This window comes from Psammomys obesus, unplaced genomic scaffold (genome assembly GCF_907164565.1).
Source record: "Psammomys obesus unplaced genomic scaffold, mPsaObe1.curated_primary_1811, whole genome shotgun sequence".
NCBI lineage: Eukaryota > Metazoa > Chordata > Mammalia > Rodentia > Muridae > Psammomys > Psammomys obesus.
In genome coordinates, this window is record NW_026590062.1 from 2,336,679 (window position 1) to 2,362,852 (window position 26,174).

At 51.3% G+C, this 26,174-nt stretch overlaps 1 protein-coding gene across 1 annotated transcript in view; it reads right to left on the reverse strand.

Moving 5' to 3' along the window:
• The window catches only part of Myo18b (myosin XVIIIB), a gene marked incomplete at its 5' end in the record, with an annotated part of 188,809 nt that overhangs the window by 76,108 nt on the left and 86,527 nt on the right, over positions 1-26,174 (reverse strand). The window contains 7 exons of the mRNA XM_055605947.1: positions 5,687-5,839; positions 12,460-12,564; positions 14,994-15,104; positions 17,928-18,128; positions 18,970-19,093; positions 22,400-22,554; positions 25,137-25,261. Of these exons, the coding sequence (XP_055461922.1) occupies positions 5,687-5,839; positions 12,460-12,564; positions 14,994-15,104; positions 17,928-18,128; positions 18,970-19,093; positions 22,400-22,554; positions 25,137-25,261 (974 nt within the window). The remainder of the gene's footprint in view (positions 1-5,686; positions 5,840-12,459; positions 12,565-14,993; positions 15,105-17,927; positions 18,129-18,969; positions 19,094-22,399; positions 22,555-25,136; positions 25,262-26,174) is intronic.

Sequence of the window (26,174 nt, forward strand, 5' to 3'; positions counted from 1 at the left end):
GAATTTTAAGTTCCTATGCGGTGTCTGCCTAGAGGGCAGGACCTAGGCCAACCCCGGTGCCGAGCAAGCTGATATGGTGGCTCAAACCTGGAGGGCCGGCACTCTGAGGTATCGGAGAGCAGGTCACGAATCAAGGTCCTTCTTGACAATACAGCACACTCGAAGCCAGCCTGGGCTACATGAAACTCCGTCTCAAAGAAACAATTATTTCCAAGTGGGAAAAATGATGTGTGTGTGTCTATGTGTGTGTGTGTCTATGTGTGTGTGTGTGTGTGCGCGCGCACACGCACGCGCGCGCGCATGTATGTGTGTGCTGTGTGTGTTGTGTGTTGTGCATGGTGCACACGTGTGAGCGTGAAGGTGCATACGGAGGTCAAAGCAGGACCTAGGGTGTCCTTCCCTCTCGCTCTTCACTCTTTTGCCTCCACACAGGTGTCTCCCTGAGCTGGAAGCTAACGGCTTCAGTTCGGCCAGCCGAGGATGGGCCTTGTCTCCATCCCCAATGCTGGAGGTAGCCACAGCCACGCCCTGCGTCTTACATGGCTCTGAGGACATAGACTCGGGCCTCACCCACTGAGCCACACTCCCCCATCTCCAACTCATCAGCTGTTGTCTTGCGTTACCCCCTCCCCGCAGGCTAAACTTCCTCCTCAGATGTGTCACACGGCTCCAGCCTTCTGCGGAGGTGGCTGGGCAGCCCGTGTGTAGACACATTTCCCCAGCACCTGCCCTGGCTCCCCAGAACCTCTGGGTTCATGTTATTCTGGGGTACAGGATCTGTACATGGCACAGATCTGCAGGGAGCCGGGTGGAGTACAAAGGATTGACTCTCCTATCAGTGTCACCTTGGGTGCTCAGGGCTGTGCCACTCGCCTGGCCCTCCCCAGCAAAGCAGATGCTGTCCTTTAGACAGAGAACTAGATTCCCTGCCCGTAATGTAGAAGCAGGGCCGTCTTCACGCTTCGTTCATCACCGCCTTGGAAGTGTCAATATTTGTGGGAGAACAAACCTGTGACCACCATGTTTCCAACCAATTACAACACGCTCTTTATCTCCCCTGACAGGAGGTTAGGTTAATATTGAATCAATTCCCTCCAACATTGTCCTTAGAGAAAAAACAAACGCTCTTCAAATAAAACACCCAGTGAGGCCACTGCTCTGGGTCCGAGGGCTGGGGAGACATGTCCTCAAGGTGCCTGGGCACACAAAGGCTCCCATCAGGGCATCTTCCCAGGGCTTGTTAATTACCTCTGCTGTCTCAGGGAAGCATAGGTGACATATGGTGACAAATGCCCCAATTAAGAGCACTGGGGATAGATCCGGGGTCATCAGTCTTCTCTGAAGGGAGCCCCAAGCTGGTAGTTAATCACAGCTGGGAATTCATGGGGAAGATGGGCAAGGCCTAATGGCCCAGGCGCAGCCCCTGGGGGGAAGAGCCCACCAGAGCACCAGAGGTTCTGGAAGGACCTTGGGACGTGGCGGGGCCAATGTCTGGACATCTGGGGTGCTGTCATCCAGTTCTGCATCTCATAACGTCTGCCACTCTGGATAAGGAGGACAATTCGGTGGGTGGTGGTACAGGGATGCTAGCAGGACATGGTGACCTTTCACCCCACCTGAGGGAGGCATAGATGGTGATGCCACGGGGGTGGGGGGAGTTCCTGAAGTTGAGTTCAGAGGACAGATAGCCATCAGGCAAAGAGGGATATGAAGGTAGACCCTAGAGCCCTGCAGGGGCATTGTGTATGCAGAGTTGACAAGGTGGGAGGAGGCAGCAGTGGTAAGACTGGGCCACAGCTGGTGGTAAGACTGGAAGAAAGGCTCTGGACTGGGTACCCCACATGTTGGACTAAGGAACCTGCACTTGGTACAAAGGATGTTGGGAACTACTTGTAGCTCTTGCCTGTAAGCAACCAAGTCTACACTGAGGTCTTCAAAATCTTCCTCCAAGGAGGAGGCGGCAAGCTGGGGGGTGGGGCTGGAGGCAGAGCACCTGGCTGGCATGTGCAAAGCCCTGGGTTCCATCCCCAGGGTGAGGAGGCCCCCTGTCAGGTGAAAAACTCTGCAGACAAGATACAAAGCCAGCAGAGAGAATTCTTGGCAGGAGACCTACAGGTGACAGGCAGAGCACACGAAACTGATTTGGGGGCTGTCCTGGAGCAGCGCCAGGGACTGATGGCAGCAGCTTTGCTCTTAGCAGGCAGGAGCAAGCAGTGCCCTGAGCATGAGCTCTGTGCAAAAGCCCACTCCCCAGTTCACGGAAGCCAGTCACAGGCTTCCCCTGGGAAGGGAGGTCACAAGCAGGGATCTGAGTGAGTAAACACATAACTAACTAGGGCCCTGGAGCTGCCTGTGGCTTCCACTCTCTCCTCCGAGCAGGCTCCAGCTCTTGCCAGCGTCTGGTTTCACGGATGTTACTAGAGCCATCATCTCAGTTATCCATCTTGGCTGTTGGAATGTTGTTTCCAGGTTAGTTTTCAGTGAAAACACCCCATGCGAATTAATTAGCGCTTCATAAAAAAAAAAGTTGCACCCAGAAGCCAAAGATGCCCCCTTCCCTCCACCATGCAGCTAACCCAGGTGAGCGGAGAGGAGAGCTGTCGGACAGGGTTCTTTCTCTCCTGCTGTTCCAGAGGAGCTTTATTTAGGGGGTAGGTTCTTATGTTACAAGGTCTCATGTAGCCCAGGATGGCCTCAAACTTGCTAAGTAGCTAAGGATGACCTTGAACTTCTGGTCCTCCTGCCTTCATGTCCATAGATCTAAAAAGTTAAGGCAGTGCTGGGATGGAAGCTTCCCTCTCTGGAGATATATATATATATATATATATATATATATATATATATATATATATATATATATATATATATATATATCTGCCAGCTCCATCCCCAGCCCTGATCCTGTAGCTCTTAACAAGGCGAAGTCTTGTGATCTGGTGTTCTTTGGGGTTATGAGGCCTGCTTGAGATAAGGCATAGCCATCTCTGAGAGGTAGGGGTCACCCAGGCAGGATTTGAACTCCTTGCCTATCTCAGGAGTGAGATATGCCTGAGGGATGCTCTAGAGGAGCATGAGCCTCTGGTGTTGACTGACATACAAGCCAGTGGAGATGATGAAGCTGGGAGGAGCCACATTGATGCACTGACTGGCTCTAGGGTATCTGCCACACAGGGAGGTGTGTCTAAGGGAACCTCATCGTGGCTCTGTGTGTATGAGAGGGCTCCAGCTCTGGCAGGGGCAGGAATCGTGCTGTTAAAAGCAGCAACAACAGAAAGCAGACCATTTCTAGCCCAGACTTAACAAGAGAGAACAAAGGGAGAAAGGACTAGAAGCACGCTGTTCCAGAACGATGCTCAGCAAGCCGAGGTACAGCCGTGTTCAAGGCTCTGAGGTCAAGCCTGGCCAATACCAGGCACTTGATGCATGTTAACAGGATCACATCAGGTGAGCAGAGGTTCAAGAGCTCAGGATGGCTGGCACCCACAGCTCCAGGCGGGCCTTGTTATGTGCCCTGGGTAAAGCGTCCGGTCAGCCTCCTAGTTCCTGGATTCCCATGAGTACAATGGGCTAAATAGAGAAATATCAACCTGCTCAGGCCGCAGCAAGGGTCGCCTGAAACAACACACTGTGGTCAGCCAGACCTCTCCTGCACGTCTCATCAATTCAGAGCAGAAGTCAGGTTCTCTTTGAAGTTGCCAGCGGCTTCTGTCTCACCTACTTGGGATGAAACCCAAACCTTCCCTGCTCTCTTCCCTTTCTCCAGGGATAAGAAGATGACTTCAGGTAGAGGAGACCTCTGCATTTCTCTACCCAGGACCTTGCTCTTTCTCCCTCTCGCAAAGTTAGGCCATTGCACGTAGTCTGTTTGGCTTTTCTATCAGATGTGAATTTCACAGAGCTGGTACCACACCTGTCTTACTGACAGGTCTCACCCATCATGTGGTATACAGCAGGTGCTGTATAAATACCCGATGTGCAAACACACGACAAATGGAGGATATCCTTCGGGATCATACACAGCAGCTACGTGTAAAGTTGGCTTGCTCTCTTCCTCCCACGCTTCCTTTCCTGCCCTGCCTGCCTCTGTCCCCATGGCCTTCAGGCACAGGACAAATGCCAGACAGCAGCAGGAGCTGCAGTGGGAGCGGGAGTCATCAATGCTTTATCTAATTAGCTGCAATTCTTGCATCTGGACACGTGTGCCAGGAGCCAAAGCGACTGCACCCTGACCTCCGGTCCAGGAGCTCCAATCCTTCCAGTGATTTCCATGACAACAGCGGCAGAGAGCCAAGGCTGTGGATCCCTTTGATGGGAGCCAGATCCAAAGAGCAGGGAAGAGGACTGTCAGAAGAATGAGGCTCTTTGATTCTGCTCAAGCTGGCCCTCATTAAACACCACTATTTCCCGGAACACACATCTTAACCCTGCAGATGGACAAAGGAATTCTCTTAAAAGGGAGGGAGGGCTGGGCAAATATGAGGTGCTCATTCCCCAGCTGAGCCAAGGCATCCAGGCCTCCCTTCTCTTCTCCTCCAACAAGCAGGCAGACGCAGTGTGGCACAGAGAGACCCGGGCTCTGCACTCAGAGACAAGAGCTTCAGGTTCCAAGCACTGCCACTTACTGTGTTACTTAATGACAGGCGTCAACACCTCTGGGCAAATGTGCCCACCTACAGAATGGGCACGGGTGAGCCTCTGCTTCCCTGAAGCTCCCATGATGACTAACTGAGTCTGGCTCCAATAATATCATAAAGGAGACATGAAGAAAGCAAGTGCCCCGCCTTGCTCAGGGCATAGGACTTTAATATTGGTACCAGAATAAGAATGACCCATTGAGGGAAGATAGAAGATCACAGAGTGTGGGATGGGTGGCTCAGTGTCTCCTGGTTGGTGATACTTAATTTGTTTGGTCTGCCTTCCCTAAACCCTCCTTCCCTTCCTTTTTTTCCCTTTCTGTCCCTCTTCTTCTCCCTCCCCCTTTCCTTCCTCCCTCTCTCCTCCCCTCTCTCTGTCTCTCTCTCTCCCTCTCTTCCTCCTTCTTTCTGTTCCTCCCTCCCTCCTTCCCTCTCTCCCTCCTTCCCTCCCTCCCTCCTTTCTGACTGGCCTTGTGGAGAACTTCTCTACTCTACTATGCCCTCTCTCCCATGATGCTCTGCTTCAGCACAAGCCCACAAGAATGGGGCCAAGTGATCATGGACTGAACCATTGGAATCCATGGGTAAGCCTCTGTTCATTGGCTAACATGAGGTGCTGAGCTGTCCAGAGGTGCCAGGTGACACCATGCACAGGGGATTCAGTTCACGAAGGAGATGGGGAGGGGATTCCAGCCAGTGGCAGCTGGTAGTCTAGATGAATCCTTGAGCAGCATCATTAGCATCCGAGTAGACAGTCAAATGGCCACAGCTGTTCTCCTTGGTTCTCAGAGGAGCTGATTTGCAATATCAGCCCTGAAGCTTCAGCTTCTATACCCAGCCCTGATAGCCATCAAAAGCATCCATACACTCATGCACACCAGCCTCAGCCCTAACCTGCTCATGCCCTCCAAACAGATACAACTGGCTCCACCCAACAGAAGGGGGTGGAGCCAAGTGACTTCCTGGCCCACATGTCCACCTCCCTGAAGGTCCAGGGAAACCTCAAGCTGTGTTTCCCAGAGTTCCTCTCCCTATGAGGGCACAGCACTCACCTGGCTGTGCACCTTCTCCAGCTCTTCCTTGCTGACTGACGTCTTGCTATCTTCCATCGTAGCCAGAAGGAGCTGGACATCAGACAACAAAGCATGTGTCCTCCTGAGGTCTCTGCGGAGACGCTTTTCTACATCAAAGTCACGGTGGCCAATCTGGAAGCCAAGATAGGATTAGTTTAGATGGCAAGGCAGTGGCTAGAACCAAAGTTTTTAGGAACTGAGTTCCATGGCTCAGTCTGGCTTCTCCTATGGCACAGTGGCTCACACCTTTAAACCTAACACTTGCAAGGCTGAGACAGGAGGACTGCTGTGAACTGGAGGCTAGCCTGGGCTACAGTGTGAGACCACACACACACACAGAGCCAATAGAAAGATGCAGTTTTCCATGAGTCTCATCGGCAAAATGGACGGTACCAAATATTGGAACTAGGATGCTACGAAACTAGATGCTTTTTCAGCCTCATAAGTGCTAGGCCTCAGGGCTACCATGGGCCACGTACAAGGCTCCACCAACATCGCCATAACCTGGAAGGCCTACCTCCTTCTGCTCTTTCTTATGCATCAAGCTAAGAGCTTCTATGCCAGGTGAGACCCTGGTTGCTGGCCAGGCTCTTTACTCAGGGCAACCCAGGTAGACAGTGACTGGAGTAGGTATGAGGAGCCTCCTGGAAGACTCTGATGTTCTCAATTTGCTGGTGCTTGGGGTGGGAGTGGGAGTGGGGGCTATAAAGGTCAGCTGATACACACAGGGACCCTTGGTGCCTCATCCCCTGTTACGCTGCAGGATGCTGTGTGGTCCACCATGACTCTGGGCAAACAGTGGCTGTGTTCCTTCCAAAGCCCTAAATGAAGCTTTTGATAGATGAAGTAGGTTGCTGGTTTAAAGGTAGGCTCGGGAGCCACTTTCTATGGATGAAACTTTACCTAGAAGTGCACAAGTTCCTTCCCCCAGAACTATAAATTTGTCAGGGAACAGTGGATAGGAAAGTCACAAAGAGGTCACACCCTGTCTTAGATGCATCGACTCCCAGAGGCCAATGAGATGGGTTCAGCCAACACTGGGGATGAACAGGATCACACCGGGACCCCACACAAGCATGGTTAGTGTCCCTTAAAGACACCAGTAGCTCCTTTGTTCCAGGAAGGTCCCGGGAGCCACTGGATAGATGGGATAGTGAAGAGAATAAGGCTGGTGTCTCTTCATAGGGTGATGGTGCTCAGCCTGGGGGTGGGAATCCCTTTGGGATCAAATGACCCTTTCCCAGGGGTCACCTAAGACCATCAAAAAACACAGATATTTACAGCACGGTTCATAACAGTAGCAAAATTACAGTTATGAAGTAGCAATAAGAAATATTTTTATGGTTTGGGGGTCACCACAAATTAAATTAAAGTGAATTAAAGAGTCACAGCCTTAGGAAGGTTGAGAATCACTGTCATAGGGGATTCTTTTGCATATTTGGGGATCTCTGCCCACCTGTCAGATGTCTCTCCTGGGACGCTAAGGGTGTCCAAGGGTATTTTAGAAGGAACACAGATTAAGAATGGTGTGGCTCAGGCTTAAACCTCAGCACACCATTTGCCGGCAGCAGGAAGCCCCGGTGACGCCTGCCACCCATCTGAACTGGAGCTTCCTGTCTCTAAGAAGAGGGTTATAAGAAATTCCCGTTCTCTGTGTTGAGATAAGAGGGGAATCACGCTCCGCGTGTCAAGTGCTTTACAAACACAGAGGATTACTGCACCTGCCTGATGACCCAGCATGCGAACCCACAGATTTCATGTCACAATTCCTCACGGTCAGCTTGGAATCCTTTGAAAGACGAGTTGGCTCTCAGAACACAGCCTCGCCTCCCTCGGAAGGATTACTGTGGTAAATTTAAATCGCTGGGCTATGGTATAAATGCACAGGTGGAGGGACTGAGCCCAGCTGAACCGAGCTGCAGGCCGGGCGCCCTGCCACTCTCCGTCACACGCAGTCACACTTAACTGCTGTGATAATCCCTTAAAATAGACTGTTGTTATTGCTACTGCCTTTCTGGACACCAAACTGGCTTTCATTTATGGAGAGCGCCCTGAGCACCAGCAATGCCTCCAAAGACTGTGAGGGGTGGATTACATTAAACCCCATGGTCTTCACTGCACAGGTGAAGAGGCTGGGGTCGACAGGGGTGATTTGCCCAGGAATACACGAAGCTGGGGTACGGATCCAGCTGTTGAAGAAAGAGACAGCTTCAGCAAGTTTTATCTTAAGGGAGGTGCGTTTGCTACTGCTGCCGTCATCATCATCATCATCAGCTTTCACTGAATGGCCGTTTTGCCTGCACCTATGTCTGTGTACCTTGCATGTGCCTGCTGCCTATGGTGGCCTGAAGAGGCTTCAAATCCTCAGGAACTGGACTTACAGATGGTTGTAGGTTAGAATATGGGTGCTAGGAACCGAGTCGGGGTCCTCTGCAAGGACAGCCAGTGCTCTTAACCACGGAGCTAGCGCTCCGGCCCTGTTCTTAAATTTTCACAAGAAGTTGCACAGAGACAAAAAGGAGATGGGCACTGGAAGGTGGAGTTAGCTGCTTCTAGGAAGGGGCACAGGGAGAGTACCCCAGACAAAAGGCGGTTCAGGAGCCAAGAAAGAGAACAGGCAGTCTAGCACATATACTGCTGTGTGCTTGGCACAATGGGATAAAAGCCAGAACACAGGGACACAGAGGCGCCCAGCAGGTGTGATCTTCCTGGGCCACAAGTGCTACCAAGTGTATATGCAGAATCCAAGGATGGTGGCTCAGCATGTGGGTCTCTAACCACTGCTCCACACTGCCTGATGGGGCTATTTCCAGAAGCCCAGATTCTCCTGTTCCACTGTGCTGCAATGCTGAAGACTAAACTTACAGCTTCATTCTTGCTAGACAAGTACTTTCCTAGCAAGCTGTATCACCAGTGCTTTAATTTTTAAAAGATGTATACAGTCCTGAAACATACAACAGGATGAGACACACTGAGCGTGAGTTAAAATTTTTCAACACAAGCCAAGAATGGAACAAACGCTAAACCAATGGGAAAGGGATGGGAAAATAAGCAAAGTTAAGAGACGGTATTTATAAATACACTAGGAAAAAAGAGGGGGGGGAGAGGGAGAAAAAGGGAGAGAAAGGAGGGAAGAGAGGGAGACAGAGAGAGGGAGAAAGAGTGAGAGCAAGAGTACAAGCTGGTCTTTGACGGTGGTAAGAGACGACTTTCTCAAGGTGCTGGTAGCAACAGGAGAATCTTAACGCTGCCATGATTGTGAAGGCACATCATGCGACATGACACAGCTGCAGAGGTCACGAGAAAATGCTGCAGAAAAAGCTGCAGATCAGCAAATATGCAGACTCTGCCGCAAGGCCAGAGATGTAGTAAGATTTTTTTTTCCCCAAAAAAGTCATTCAACAAGAGGAGGGAAAGCCAGACCTCACACTTGATAAGAAGAACAGAGCCTAGGCAGAGCAGAACACCCATCCTACACCCCGAAGAGTTAAAAGGCAAATGATCTCAAAATGTTAAGAATTATACATGTGAACTTTAGAAAACACTATCTTGAAAGGAGAGGCACTCCGATTTTTACAGGGCTAGTTCGACCTTGAACAAACAAGGAGAGAAAATTAGAAACCAACATTATGATTTTAGTTTTTTGAAAACATCCTCCTGTCACCATCCCGAAGGACAAATGCTGAGCACATGGTGACAAGCGTTGGCTGAGAGTGTACACTGCTCTTCCAGAGTCTGGGACTTCAGTTCCTGGCTCCCACGGGGCCGCTCACAACCACTTGTAATTCAGCTTTGGGGTATCTGATGTTCTCTTCTGGCTTCCTGGGGCATTACATTCATGTTACACATTGCAAAACACACACACACACACACACACACACACACACACACACACACACATGCGCACAAGTAAAAATAAAAATAAATCATTATAAATCAGATGGCTAGGTAAATCGTAGGAGAAAGATCAAGAGGCACCACGTTCCGACACAGATGAAGCGAACCACGGGGAATCGCTCCACTGAGCAGCAGCACAAGGTAAGGTTCAAAGGTTGTTTCAATACTAGAAAACTCCCAGTGTGTGAAGATGCATTTAAACACACACACACACACACACACACACACACACACACACACACATACACACACTAGAATTAGTCATATGGCCAAAGCTTAGTGTAGTCACACTGAGCCAGGGGTAAGAAAAGTGCATTTTATTTCTTAATATGTAAGAAATAAAGCAGCTGGGGTTAGTGGGTGTGTTGGAAGGGAACTAACTGTGCATTCCTTTATGAAATGGTTTTGATTTTTCCTTTGCCCCCAAGAGGCAAAAGTGTTCTCACTTCCAAATGATGACATCATCAATGTAGAAAAGCCTAAAATAATTGACAGATGAGATATTAGGAAGCAATGAGTTCAGCAATTTTCCTGGATGATGAAGCTAATGTCACGGCTTCTCCTGGGCTCCGTAGGATGATCAAATAAAAATCAAAATACGAAATAAGTGCCGCTCATAAAGCTGTGGAAACAAAGAGTTTCCTAGAAATAAATCTAATTAAAACGCTTATGACATGTATTGTTAAAAAAATATATATGCCCTGTAACTAAAGAGAGACAGGGCAGGGGCAGAGGCCAGTAGCAGAGCATCTTAATGTAAACCTGCCAGTCCAATCTCAATGAAATTAGATGAAGTGGCGGGTCAGCCATTTCACCGAATCAAGTCTCCTCACGGAATCCTTTCCTTCTTTAAAAGGATGGATTTATTTATCGTTATTTTATGTGTGTGAGTGTTTTGCCTACGTGCACATCTGTGTATCATGTGCCTGGCTGTGTGCCCACAAAAGCCAGAAAGGGGCTCTGGACACCCTGGAAGTAGAATTACAGACAGTTGTGAGCCACCGGGAGCTGGGTGGCTCTGCAAAAGCAGCAGGTGCTCTCCAGCCCCTGACGTCCTTTCCTACTGGGTTTTCTGTGGATGGGACACGGGGTCCCATCTGTATCATGTATCTGTATCATGTATCACATACACCCCAACTTGCATTAAAGACTCAAGAAGACAAGATTATTTTCAAAGATAAGCAAGGTCAGATGCCCCATGTTCTAGTTTCCCTTCTGCTGCTGTGGCCAGCAGAACATGATGAGACCCAGCTTCGCAGAGAAAAGGGTATACATGGCTCATACTTCGGGGTTACAGCTCCCCATTAAGGGAAGTCAGAGAAGGAACTCAGATAGCTTGAAGCAGGAAGCATGGAGGAACGCTGCTCGCTGACTCACTTGGGCTCATGTTTTGCTAACTTCCTTATATAGCCCAAGACCACCTGTCCAGGGAATGGCGCCGCCCATAGTGGGCTGATCCCTCCCATACCAGTTGACTGTCCTGATGTTCCCCACATGCATGCCTGCAGGCCAACCTGAGACTGGTAACCCCTCAGTTGTGACTCCTTCCTAAGGCGACATGTACCTGTGTTAAACGGACAGTAAAAGCTATCTAGGACACTGCGATTTTTTGAAAACTAGCCAGTAGGACCAGATTGTGTAGGGACAGAGAAGAGCATGAAGTAAGTAGAATGGGGATCTGCACACACCCACAGCATGAGGGATGGTGAAAAAAAAATGAGGGTTAGCCACAGCAGGAAAACATAGGTATCTAATTTGTACCACACACCTACAGAAGATGGATTAAAAGCTAATCATATACATAAAAAGAAGTTTAGAGCTTTTAAGACATATGGTAAAATATGAACTGAAATTAAGGAAAGCGACTTTAAAGTAGAAGAGTGTGAGCCATAAATGTGGTTAATTTGGCCGCATTAAAGACACTTTATTAACTGAAGGGCGTCATAAACAAAGGCGGAGAGTGGCCACAGGGCAGAGCTATTGAAGTGTATATTATCAGAAACTGATTAGCATTTATGGGCAGATCATGAACGATTCCCAGAAAATACAGGCGCCAACCAACCATCATGATCAGATGAGTCATGGAGGGGAAGCCTTCCCAGGGACAAGGGGCCCACAGCGTCAGCTCTGTGGGTACAGTACGTGCCCTGGCAGCTTATGCCAGGCAGCACCATGCCCTGCCAGTGTAAGACTGCTCTCACCACGGAAGCATCATGTTTACAACAACACAGAGACATGCTGAAGACCCCAAGACACATACAGGGTCAGGCCTGAGGGTTTCCGCTGGCCCACATGCTTAGAGCCATTATCAAGCTTACCCAAAGATAGACAGGCACAGAGACAGACAGGCAGGCAGATAGACAGATAGGCAGGCAGACAGACAGACTGACTGACAGACCAACAGACAGACAGCAGAGGTGGAAGACACTTCTGCCTGACTCCCAGCCTGGCTACATTCCTGGGAAAATCTTGTCCCTACAAACAAGCTCAGCTGTGGCCATCCATGGTAGCCATCCATACCCAACCCTGTTAGTACAAGCATTGTCCAAAGTTCCCTGCCAGCAGCCACCAGGGGCCACATGGCTTCACTTGCCCATGCCGACTGAGGCCACTCTGTTACTCCCTTGTGTTCTTCTCTGCACCTGCTGGTCACCAGCTCCTGAGCCAGTGAGCACAGGTGGGAAGGATGGGTGGAGACGAATGTGCTCTGGGGACATGGAAAGGGGCCAGCTTACAGGCCTGCCCTCAGCCCTTCCTGGAGACCTGTAGCTGGCTTTCTCATGCACCCCTCCATCTCACAGAGCTAAGAGGTGGGCTTTGAGTCCCCTCAAAGGCTCCCACTGTGTGTGCCTTACCTGGTCACACAGCGTTCCAATCAAGCCTTCCAAGTCACGCTTCTCGTGCAGGGCCACCTGTTTCTCCTCATACTCCTGCTCCAACTGCATCTCCAGCTGACGGAGCTGTGGGCACACCAGACAGAGGTGAGTGCCCTTGAGTGAGAGTTGGGCAGACAGAGCCCTGGCCAGGGCCCTGAGAGGAGGGGACAGGGAGACCATCCCCGATTGCTGTCTCATGGGAGGGGTATGTCTGTGAAAAGGCCTGGAAACCTAAAAGCTTGGGACCTGGGAAGGAAAGGGCGAGCTGGTCAGATTAGAGGACCCCTTTCCCACACACTGTGACGTCTGTCCTCGTGGCCACTGCTTGAATATTTTCTAGTCTCAGGATGTTGAATGTGTGTGTTGCACAGGTGTGTGTGCGCAGGTACTTGTTGATTTTATGTGCACACGTGGAGGCCATAATTTGGTGTCTGGTGTCTTCTTTGATCATTCTGTTCTTCACATGACCTTTCTGAGCCATGATCTCTCCCTGAATCTTGGGCCCACAGGCTCCCAGAATCCTCCTGTCTCTGTCCTCCAGAGCTGGAGTCGCAGCAGCTCCACTAACGCGCTGCTTCTCACTGTGGCTGGGGGATCTGAACTCAGGACTTCACATCTGTGCGGCAAGCACCTTACACACTGAGCCATCCCCTTTTCCCCAGCAGTCTGGCCTCTTAAGGCTGCATACCGCATGGCGTGTTAGGAGACACAACTGTTTCCCGTGCTTTCTGTTAGGATGAGGCTGAAAATAGACTCCAGCCCAGGTGTGCGTGGTGTTACAGCCCGCACTAATTCTCTCTCATCTCCAGTGGGATGGGATTTAGAAGGTGTTGTTGGAACGGTTAGAGTCAGAGGAGGCTATGAGGGCCGTACCCCACAACAGGTTAGTGTCCTTATAGAGAAAGAGCAGAAAACCGAAATCAATGTCTTTCTCCCTTTCCTTCTCTCTCCTTCGCTCTCACATAAAGATACAAAAAGAGGTGGCCATCTACAAGATGACCTCTGCCGGAAGCCCCTCTGCCAGCACCTTGACCTTGTACTCCCCAGGTCCCCGAGTAGTGTGTATCCTCATGGAAGCCTTAGGCTAAGATGTTTTCCTCCCACCACCCCAACTAGGACATCTGAGTGATAGCACTTCATTTAGTTCGCAGTTCGCCCTGATTTCCCAGCTATTACCCAACCAACCAGGCGTCCCTTGCTGGAATACAGCAGACGCTGTCCAGCTGTTCCCCAGTCTCACTCACAGGGCCAATCCCACCCTCCACCCTCCATGCGTGCCTGGAGCCATCTGTAGCCCCTGTCACAGACTGGCAGCCAGGCATTCCTGAGGGCAGTTAGTCTCCCTTCCAGTGCCACCAAACACCCACAGCATTCCCTCGGGTCACTGGCTGCTTCCTGCTGTGGGAGGAGGCACTGAGGAAGGAAGGGAAGCCACCACCAGCATCTGTCACAGGAGAGAAAGGCCTCCACCTGCTCTCACACGCTGCCTTCATAGATCTGTCCAGGAGGAGCTGAGTTTTAAACAGCCAGTCGGGGTCAGCAAGATGGCTCGGCAAGTAAAGGGCTTTGCCACCTGAGTTCAATCCCCAGGACAACTCCCATGTTGGCCTCTGACTACCCATGTGCCATGGCATGCACATGCACACACACACACCATTAATAAATAAGCAAACAAATAAAGTTAAGTGTAAAAGACCCACAGGAAGTATAGTTGCCGTGCTCCTGTCTGCCTCTAAACGATAAGAGTGAAATGCTACCCAGAAAAATACCCCTGGATCATAAAATATCCGTGACTAGCACATCCTGGGAGAGTGTGAAGAGCATTTCTCCGTGTTCCCCAAGTGTGACAGAGGAGGGGAGGGGTACTCAAACTCAGCTAACCAGGGGCACTGCCAAAGGAAAGAGATCCACCCGTCCCCCATCCAATTGAGAGCCTATGGGCTGTGGTGGCAGAGACCATTCAGCGCCTGGGACACAGCAGGTGAGGACGCCGAGGTCAGACTGCTGACAGAGAAAGCCTAAAGTCCAACACTGATGGGTGAGTGCAGAGTGCACTGAGACAGTGCAACTGCCACCTTTCAGGAGAGGCTGTCTCCACTGTGTGTGTGTGTGTGTGTGTGTGTGTGTGTGTGTGTGTGTGGATGGGGGATGGTGAAGGTCACAGACTGAGAGGACAGTAGTGAGCCAGGCCCTCAGGTAGGGAATGCTGAGGAACCTGAGCAAAGAGTTCAGGTCAAGTGCAGGGACACAGTACAGGCCTGCTAAGAAAGCCCAGCCGTGGCTCCCTGTGCAAACAGCATCACTACCCACAGCCTCGCACTTGGCAAAGATTTTGCTTGAAATTCTGGAAGCTTCTGGGGTTGTGCTTAAACACTCTGGACCCCAGGTGCTTGGACTCCTTCAGGGCACAGGTGTCTCAGGTGGTCACAGAGTAAGCATGCCTGTGGGTCCCAGGTCCCAGCATCCTCCCCAGTGGTACCCTGGGGGCTGTATTGTGCCTGCAGCTCACACACCCGCTTCTGGCAGGACTGACGCACATCCTCTAGCTCTTCCTCCTGGTCCTCACGGTCCTTCTGATGAATCTGTTTCATCCGCTCAATCTCCAACTCAAACCGCTGGCGAAGCTGGGGAGGCAAACAAGGGTGGTAGGTGAAGGTCCACACCCACGCCCTCAGCGCTCCCCCTCCCCCCAAACCTGTGTCCCAAGCCATCCATGCCACACCACCCTTGACCTTCCTCTCTAACGTGTGCCTCCTACTCATGGACACACAACACTGCCTATGCCCCCTCCCACGGGACACATCACTCATCCGTCACATTCTCCCGCTGGCCTCAATTCCCTTTCCATGCTCTCCAAGGAAGCTAAAGCCTTTTCTGTTTCAGAACTTTGAAACTGCTCTCTCTAATGTGGAAGCAAAGGCAGGAAACACAAGAACGGATCTGGGCTCCTGAAATGCTGGGAGCACGAAGAGGCTACCGGACGATGAGCGCCAAGCCCCTGGTACAGCCTGGCTAAAATTAGCCTCACTAAGACTGCAGCTCTTCTTGCACAATGGCAGAGGTTATGGGAAGATGATCCCAGATGAGGGGCCGTGTGAGGAAATATAATATTTCTTTTTCATTTTTTTCCCCCCAGCCTCTCGGGCACTTCTGACATCTGCAATACCATTTATGTCAAGCTTATATGAGTCAACATAAAATTCCCAGGAAAAAAAAAAAGTATCTTATTGAGATCAATAAATATCTGCCTGGACTCTGTGAGGACATGCGCTGTGCAAGGTTCAGGGGACACCACAGTGTCCGCTCAGCCTTCCCTTCCCATTTAAGTTCAGGTTGGGGTGCCGGGAAGGGGTGTCGTCTCCGCCCTCAAGGTCACAGCTCATGTTTCTACTTGTGGCCCTCTGTGGCGCTGGGGGGAAGCGTCGAGAAATAATAACGGTCCTTTCACAAAGGCCTGCTGGTTTGCCTGTGCCCCGCAAGCTGGGCCTGCTGCTCAGCGCTCTGTCAGTCTCGGTATCCCGCCTGTGTGGACACTGCGATCTTCATCATTAGCCCTGGGGCTGGGAGATTGCTGAGGCTCCCATCAAGGAAGTGAACCATCTAGAAACCCCTGGGGTGTGCCTGAGGTCCCAGGGACAATGAGCTGAGGCCATCTGAGTTGCCGCTCTTCCAGTGTCACATGACTCCGTGGCCTCCGGGCCTTTGCAGGAGCAGTCCACCTCCCTTGGAGCTCTCCTTCTGCCAGTGCTGACTGAGACTTCAGCTCTCCCTTCAGCCCTCCCACTCAGCCCTTCCCAAGACTAGATGAACACACTCAAGGTGCATTGACCCTAGCAGGCCTCCTAGCTCTGGGGAGGTGGAGAGCACCAGATGCCAGGCTTGCTTCTCCATCTGTGGGGTCTGATACAGACGAGGCATTTAACAAAACGACTGGCTAGGTAATGCCTGCTGGACATTCCTGAGCATCCAAGACTCCCCAGCCCCCAATCCTTCACTTCCCACACCCATGTCTTCCACCCAGGAGGCTTCGCCCTGTAAGACAGAGTGAGGTGGAGCAAGGTGTGAGGGCTGGCACCCTGGCTTCAGTGGGGATGCATAGAGTCCGTCTGCTCTAGCCATTCATGTCTCCCGGGCAGGCACTCCCAGAGTAGGCAGGGTTTAAACAGGATCACCAATTACAAAAGTCCTCCAGCAGAAATTCCTTTAGAACTAAGCACTGAAATTTCCCTCCCCTTGGAAAAAAAATTGTGTGGCTTTTATACGGGGACAGAAAAATGCACGTGTCTCCACTCCCTCTATCTCTCTGAAAAGCAGAAATGCTAATGCTGGCATTTTATTAATTGTGTAAAGGGAACATGGGTTTTGGGTGTCTCACTGCCCCCATCTCTCCTTAGTGTTTGGATTTAGATTTTGGGGGAGAGACAGAGTCTGTTACTGTATCCAACACTGGCCTCAAACGCTCCCTCTGTAGCCCAGGATGGCTTGGAGCTCATGGTGGTCCTTCCATCTCGACTCCAGGAGTGTAGGGTGGCAGGTGTTAGCCACCACGTGGGCGCTTGGCATCTACTTGAGCTTTTCTGGCTCGTGTTGCTGTATTTAGACTCTTTCTGTTGCTATGCCTGTGTCTCCTAACTGCTTCAAGCACCGTGGCTCAGCATGATGGTACCTAGAAACCAGCTGCCTCCCTGAGGACTTTGGGAGTCGGGTTTTCAGTCCCTGGCTACTCCCTCCGTTAGTGCACGTTCCCTAAATTCCAGAAGGTTCATCTTCCTAGATTCTGTGCCTGAATAGATGTTTGAGCCTTGTAGCCTAAGGATTCCAGCTCAAATCCAACCCGCCTTCCTTCTCTCTTATACACACACACAAATAACACACACACACACATATACATACATACATACATATATATATGACTTTAGGCCCCACACCCGTGAAGGGGATGTCCTATGCCCTATATCCCTTATGAGGTTCTTCTATAGAGCCATGAAAAGAGGTCAGGGAGAGTGAGGGGCCGAGTCTCATTCATGGGTAGCGATCAATCAATGATGCTAGATGCTTGGTGAGTAGATACGTGCTGCGCACCAACAGTGCCCCTGGTGTCATTCTTGACTACAGGAAGCACTGAGACGAGAAAGTAATCAAAACTGCCAGTCAACAAACAAACACCCTGCAGTCAGGGGACTTGTGTCTCAACTGGGGAGGAGCACGGTGAAGTGTGCCACTGAGCCTGGCATGGCCAGTGCCAAGGGCATGCAACAGCAAAGGGATGGCTGTGGGGCGGGGACTCCTGCACGGCGCTGGCTTCTCTGAGGCATTCTGGGGTGACAGGGAGCCACAGACTGCTGAGGAACAGCGGTGAGGCAGCTCTGCAGCGTTTTCACGCCATCCCTCTGTGTGAGCACCCAGCCCAGGGCAGAGTGGCCCCTGGACAGGGAGGGTCTCCTCACCTGCTCCAGCTGCCTGATGGTGTTTTCCTGCTGGCTGTGGACCTTCTTTTGCTCAAGGGCGCTGGACTCCAGTTCCCAGACCCTTTCTTTCAGGCTGGCCACGCCTTGCTCCCCTATAGAGGCACAGCCTAACAGCTCCTGCTTCTGGCCCTGTAGCTTTTCCACCTCCTGCTTCAGCTTTGAAGCCTCCTGCTCTTTTTGCTACAAAGAAAGGGGCAGAAGAATGGAATCATGTGACTACGGTCCTCCGACCTGTGCACACAGGCCTAGATGCCTCCCAGGCTCAGCATCATTAGACAGCCCATGCAGCACAGGCTGACTCAGGATCCTCCTGCCTCAGTTTCCCCAGTGCTGAGATGACAAGCTTACATTACCACCTGGGTTCCCACTTTGCCCTCCTCCACTCTTGCCCCCCCCCCCCCGTTCCTCTAGGGACACTAGCATGGCTGTGCTTTAAGAAGGCTCAGAGGGACCCTGGGAAATGGAGGGAGAGGGATTTTCCCAGACTTGAGTCTTGGCACATATAAGGGAAGTGTTCCTGTCAGAAAAGGGAGCCAGGCACCGTGCCAACCCTCAGCTGGGGCCAGACTGAGAGATCAGGGAGGGAGAGGTGACCCATCCATTAGGAAGCTAGATCCAGGGCAAAGTCTGCAGGATGAATGGCTGTAGACAGAGTACCCGGGTCATCCTGAGGGGTCATGAGGAGCTACCGAAGGATAAGAAGCGGCTGATATCACAAACTCCCTCTGTATCAGAGAGGCAGGCTGCAGCTCCTGGACAAGATGACTGGCTCAGTTTTATTCTCTGATGCACCTCTGGGACCTCCCAGGTAGCACTTGGGACCCTGTGACTGGGGCATGACGCCATAGAGGGTTATCTGTCTGTCAGCCTCTGGGGGTGTCATGAGGGCATGCTGGGTTCAGCTTTGCCAGCTGCTGGTGGACCACAGCACCCACCCAGGGCTCTCCTCCTTTGTCCCCTGCAGCAGGCGAATGCTGGTACTTCTAGAGAGTCCAGACTTCCATGAGTGCCCATGGCTTACCTCCAGCTGCTGCTGTAGCTGGCCCAGCTCCCAGCGCACCCCACTGTTCTCCTGGCTTACTTTCTCCCTGAGGCTCTTCTCAAACATCAACTCCCCCAGTGCCTGGGCCAGCTGTAAGTCAAACCTGCCCGAGACAGAATGGACACATCAGGGGACCGTGGTAGGGGAAACTGAGGCAGGGTCATGTGTGGATAGAATTAAAAACGTGAGATGGGGAGGGATGAATGGGCTTTTCTTGTGTGAAGTTGTTGGGTGGAGGGGGGGGGGGGAGTCTGGAACTCCATGGATAAGTTTCAGGTGCCTAAAGGATTTCCATCTGATACAACATAGAGACAAAAAAAAAAAGTGTATTTAAATACAAAGTAAAATTAAACAATGCATGTTCATAATAAAGAATATGATTATTAGAGAAGAGGAGGGAGAAAGAGGGGAGAGAGACAGACAGAAAGGAGAGATGGGAGAGAGAGTAGGAGCTACTCCATCTTGTTGGAGACTCCTTCCCTGTCCAGCCTGGGGTTTTGCGTGTAAGTGTCCCTGACTAGTGTGCCCATGGCTCGAGATCCCATTCCATGCCACAGGGGCTGGCACCAGCTGAGGATGGCATGCCAGGTGCTCACAGGCTGTCTGGTCCTCGTTGTTCCGCCTAGCATCAAAAAACAGAAGGCAGCCTGCAGGTCATCACATGGCAGAGGAAGGAGTTTCCTGCCCCTCCACAGAGGTGGCCCTGGGGCTGCCTTCCTGCCTTCCCATTCACTCTCTGCTCCTCTGTCCCAGATTTCCACCTCATTTCGGGTGAGCATCCCTTTAGAGAATGCTGCCATGCCACAGTATGTGTGTGTGTGGGGTGGGGGGGGGTGACTGAGTCACACACAGGAAGTTCCACTGCTCCAACAATCATGGTGTGGCATCTGGGACTTGGACATTAGTGACAAGAGGGATTCCTGAATGAGATCACCACACCAGCTGTCTTTCATAGCCCCTGGCTCCCAAGAAAGCCAATCATGGCTCTCTTTAGAAAGCTCCCCCTGCTGGAACAGCCCAGGAGCTTTCTGATTGGCTGTTGGTGATGTCATTTCAAAGGTTCTGTCTGCTGCCCCTGAATCTTAAGGATGGTGGTGATCAGGCAGTGCCAACTTCCTGGGCCTTGCGCTAGGGTCTCTGTGGTCTTTAGCAACAAGCCAGTGAATAATAGATAGCCACAGTAGGAAAAGTGAGGTGCAGGTGTGAAGGAAGAAACAAGTTCAAAGGGGTGCATTGGTTGAGGCCCAAATTCCACAGTGGCAAAAGGAATGTTGAACCCAGTTTCTCCAGCCTCATAGCCAATCTACCTGTTCATGCTCTGGAGCAGGCGGGGTAGGACAGCAAGGGGCAGAGAAAGACCAACATTCTGGAGGAGTTCTTGTCTTAATACGACACCTGATGCCCAAGACAGGTTCCCATAGACCCCCAATTCATGGAACACACATTTGCATACACACACACACACACACACACACACACACACCCTTCACTCCACCAAGCACAGGCCTACCCAGAGCCCAACCTCCAGAGGTTCAGGGCCAGTAGCCTGACACATGACTCAGCCCAAGAACTCCATCGGCTCTTGGAATGGAGCTTTGTGACCCATGCATGGAATCTCCATGGCAACAAGGCTGCAACACCAGATGGAAACATTCTGCATCACTTGAATGCAGAAGCCAAGGTGGGGATGGGGAATTCTAACAGTGTGGAGCAATGAAAGATGGAGGCAGCTGGGCCTGCAATTGAGACGGCCCTGGACAGACACACGGAAGTGTCTCTGGTTTCTAGAACATGCTGTATCACTAGAGGTGTTCAGCCCAAATGTCCATTGCACTGATTTCAGCCATCCCCATGGGCTCCTTTTAAGCTGCTAATCTTCCCAGAAGTTGAATGTGGGTTATCAGGAATTTAACATCAAAACCCACTTCTAAGCCAGTGCTGGTGGTGGAGCTCAGGGCTCCACAGGCAGGCGAGCTCAGAGACACAGAAAATCAAGGGTAAGAGGTGAGACACTTCCCAGAGCACAGAATGCAAGTCCCTGGGGTGAAGAAATCCACAACTCTAGGGCCATGGGCCAGTGCCTCACACCCTTAGGAGGAGCAGAATTCCCAGAGGAGGACCAGGAGAAACCTGAGGGTGTGAGTATGTTCAGTGCTCCAGTTATAGCTGTGGCTCTCGAAAGCCACACATTCTCCAGTGACTGGTGCAAGTCATGGGCGCCCCTAAGATACCAGTCATTCTGCAGCTCAGAGTGACACTGCCATTGGACAAGGTCACATACCAAGTGGCTGGCATAGAGTTGGGTCATTTTCCCCATGCAAGAGCGAGTGTTCACCCAGGTGGGTGTGGAATAGAGAATAGAACAAAAGGTCAGTGAGAAGAAGCCAACCTTTGTTTTGGGATGAAGATTCACCCCAGGAAAGCTCCAGATAAGTGAAAACAAGGGACGGTGTAGAGCTGGGCATGATAGCACACGCCTTTAATCCCAGCACTCAGGAAGCAGAGGCAGGTAGAGCTCTGTGTTCGAGGCCAGCCTGGTCTACAGAGTAATGTTTGAGGACAGTCAGGGATACACAGAGAAACCCTGTCTAGAAGGGGGAGGCATGGGAGAGGGGACAAGGAGGAAAAGGGAGAGAGAGCAATCAGAGTTCTTCTGATCCCATCCCACCACCTATGGAATGTGATCCTGCCCACAGCCTTCCGGAAACGAGACCACCAAGCAAAGCCAAGTCTGCCTCACCTGGGATACTTCTCAACAGGTCCTCAGGAATATTCCAACACAGGCAGCATTTTACCCACGTGCAGCTTAGAAACTTGCTACTGTGGCTACAGGCCCCCTGAACCCTCTTACTCTCAGCACGAGGGTCCCAGACTGGGCACACCTTACCTTTCAGCACTAGGGATGGGCAGCTAAGCCCAGTTCACTTGGATGCACAAGAGGAAGACCCCACCCCTCTCTCCGGTTGGGCATCTGTCTCCCAGAGGGATTGAGTATGCAGCTCAAACTCACAGAGCTAGGCAGGGGAGCAGTCAGATAGAAATTGGTATGATCCCCTAAGATGCACGGACTCCCGCCCATCACACTAGCTTAGCCTCACTCTCTACAACCAACCCCTTGATGAAAAGAGATGGTAGAGCCCAGAAAGGGCAAGTGATTTCCACAAGGTCACAAAGCCTCCAGGAAGGAGTGGGGGGGGGGGCAGCAAAGAACCATTCCTGGTTGGGGATCCTGAGAGCCCAACAGGAATCCATCCGCATGGCTGTGGGAATGAGGGTACTGCACTCTGAGCTCCTGGGTACTCGACAGAAGTGGGGAGGGGGCTTTGGAAGAGAAGCCAGAGGCCTCAGTGTACCCCGTCGCCATGACGCCCACCCTGGCGGGCTGGTCAACAGTGTGGCACGCACTTACTTCTTCTGTCTCTTCTCCAGCTCGTGGTTCCTGCTCTGCTGGTTGTCCAGCAGCACTCGAGTGTCCTCCAACTCCCACGTGAGGCGGTGGCACTTCCTCTTCAGCTGGTGAGCCATCTTCTTGGCCTCCTCATAGGCAGTCTGCAGCTCCCCGAGCTGTCAAAAAGAGAGAACTCAAAAGAAAAGGCTCACTGGCGCCTCCATTCCCAAGGCCAGCGCCATGTAAGGAAACGGATGCTGGGAGAGAGGACCTTGGAGGAATCCTGCCAGCTTCAGAGAGTTGCTTCACTGAGCCCCACTTTGCTGCGAGGTAATGTGTGGCAAGCCCACCGGTCTCTTGGTGATCTCTCTGCTGTGCCTCAGCCAATCTCCTGGCCCACTCCCACAATTCATTTTTCCCTGCCCTGCCTCAGCTTGACACTTTGACTAGCAGATGACTGATGGACCTACTGTCTGAGGAGACCTGTGAGGACTAGCTACAGAGTCACCAAGAGGGCGCGCTCTGCCAATCTGAGCAGGCACCCTAGAGGTGGACCCTCACAGGAACAGGCATCACATGGTCCTGTGGTGTGGGCTGAAGCCTACAGCTCTCTCAGGGCCATGAAAATACAGAAGCAAGAGGCCTGCATCTTCTCCAGACCACCACCACCACCACCACCACACACACACACACACACACACACACACACACACACAGTGTCCCAGTTTAGATCGGGGGAAGAGTGGGACTCAGCATATATGCTTTGAAGAAGTAGCCTCATTAAAAGGCTGCTTTAAATAAGCAAAACTCTGAGTTAATGAGGCCTGTAATTCTAAATTCAGTATTTGAAGGCAAATGGGATGTTTTCTTATGTTCCGCTGCTTGGAGAAGGTTGAGCTTTTATGACTTTTTAATGTGGTGTGAGTTACCCCCCTTCCTTAGGGAAAGTGACCTGACTTTGTGATTTGTCGTCACAGACCCAGGCTGCCACCTCTTTGTCCGTCTGTGTGTGGGCACCCAGGATGTCTATTAAGTGTCACAGTTCTTCATTCATCTTGGAAGTGACTGTTAGAGGCTGAACAACACCCTAGGGGTAGGGCTGGGACGGCTCACTGTACCTCTCTTACACTGTTTACAGGGTCCCCAATGATTCTTCCTCTGCCCCCTCTGCAGGACCCCACAGTTTGTTTTCCTCCCACATTGAGACTGTAGCAGCAGAGTCAGCCAATAAACGCCTCCACCCTATGGCTCTTAAGGTGAAGGGGAGAGACCAAGACATAAAGAGATGATGCTATGCTGCAGAGTGTGTGCCAGACTCGGGGAGAACAGCCTGGGGATTCCCAATCTATGGCAGCCAAGGCTTTCTCGAGAGGGGTGTTTAAGGTCTGAAGCTAGGATGAGGATATCGAGACAGAAGGAGAGGAGTCATCCTCCAGCCCCAGCAGCAACATATGCAAAGGTCCTAGGTGGAGAAAGTGAGTATTTGAGAAAGAGGAAGTCAGTGTGGTGCTGGGCTTACACTCTCAAAGAGAAGCACCCAATGAGAAAGGGAATGGGACACCCCAGCCTGGGCCATGGTAGGGAACTCAGAAGCCATGGATAAGGTAGGAAGCAATTGCCCAAGAAACCCAACCCAGGCCTCTTTCAGTGTATTTCTGACAGAAGACCCTTCTCATGCCCCATTATCAAAGGATGCCTGGTAAAACCAACACAGTCAGGAAAATTAGAATTAGTGGGATGTTAAGCCAATAAAACCTAGCTCAGCACACACACACACATGCACGGGTGCACACACACTTACTCACGCACACTACCAAGAGAGAAGAAGAATACTCCACAGCACAGGGCACCTAGGACTGCTGGGGCCAGAACAGAGGACCTACCCTCTCCCAATGGTCAATCAAGATGTAGAACACACTCAAAACTGTCCACCTTGACAGGACCATGTGCAATGCTAGAACAATCTGGAAGGGAATCAAAGCACTCTAACCTGTGGTACAGCCGGTGGTTGAAGAGATCACCAGCTGTGGCTCTAGTCTAGGGGAGACAGGTAGCAGAGGTGAGAAGTTGTACTGGAGCTGGAGACATCATGTGTGGTGGTTCAAATGAGAATGACCTCTATAGGGCCATATATTTGATTGCTTAGTTACCAGGAAGTGGGACTATTTGAAAGGATTAGAAGGATTAGGAGGTGTGGCTATGTTGGAGGAAGTGTGTCACTAGGGGTGGTCTGGGAGGTTTCAAAAGTCCAAGCCAGGCCCAGTGTCTCTCTCTTCCTATCTCAGCCTGTGGGTCAGGATGTAGCTCTCAGCTGCTGATCCAGTACCATGCTCCCGTGATGATGGTAATGGACCGAGCCTCTGAAAATGTAGAGGAAACTCAACCCACGCCTCTTTTGTGTTAAATGCTGCCTATTGTAAGAGTTGCCTTGGTTGTGGTGCTCACAGCCAGAGTACACTGACTAAGATAGCAGGAGAATTCCAAGAATGTGCTGTAGTGACTTTACAGAGTAGAACCTGAGGCCTAGATGCCACTGATTTCTGCTAAAGCCAGACCTCTGACATGGATCTGGATTCAAGGCAGGTGGTACCCTTCCCCCAGAACACCCTCCCCGCATTCCACAGGGATAGGGGTTTGTTCCAACAGTAAAGATTCCACCTCCTCCTTCCCCAGGACCAGACAACACAGTGGCCTCTAACTATGGAGGGAGAAGGCGCCCACCCCTGGGCCTCTGGGGTCGCGATCTCCACCCTCTCACCTTCTGCTCCAGCTCTGCCCGAGCCTTCATCTCCGAGTCCAGCCTCTCCTCACACTGCTGAAGGCGCTTCCTCAGGAAGTCGTTCTCTATCTGAGCGCAGTCCAGGCGCATCTGCCACTCGTCCGCTGTGGGGCAGAGGGGATGGCTAGTGAGGGATACGGCAGAGGCACTTGCCACTTCACAGTACTGTTCATGGCCCCCGAGCCTCAGTCTTGGCTTCTGAGGTCCGGGCTGAGGCAAAGCCCAGAGCTCCCTCCAGGCAGCCTGTCCTGACCACATCCACTGACCTCGCTGTTTTAAGTTCGGATCCCTTGTGCCCTGCAAGGGTGCCTGGATGTTTCTTTTTCCAAAGAAATCCCATAACCTGGAAGGCAGGGAGCTCTCTAGTCATTGGTATATCCCCAACACCATCTAGGTAGTTTTTCAGACAGAGGGAAGGTATGCTTTCCAGCTGCCGATGGACCCACCAGAACCATGGGGTAAAGACAGCCAGTGTGTTCCTGGCCACGGCTGGGTGACTTGGGCGGGAGTTACCAGATAGGTGAATGAATAATCACTCAATAGAAATTTGGCCACAAGATGCCCTGGGTATACTAAAACCCTTGATTTGGTTTTGAAAGTCATGTGATAGTTGACTCAAAATTATTTGGCTGAATTAGGGGTTATTATATCTTGTGTTTTGATCACCAACCAAGGTATGAGGTTTCTTAAGCTAATAGAGCTTGGGGAACATTTTTAGGAAATAGCAAATCCACTTCTTTATCATCTATATACATTGCTACCCATCTATATATATCCATTACCCATCCACCTGTCCATCTGTCCACCATCCATTCATCCATGTATCCGTCCATCTACCCATCATTTATCCATCTACTGACTCATCCATTTACCCATCCATCCATCCATCCCATCCCCCACCCATCCATCCATCCATTATTTATCCATCCACTGACTCATCCATTTATCCATCCATCCATCCATCCATCCATCCATCCATCCATATATCTACCCACCCACCCACCCATCCATCTATAC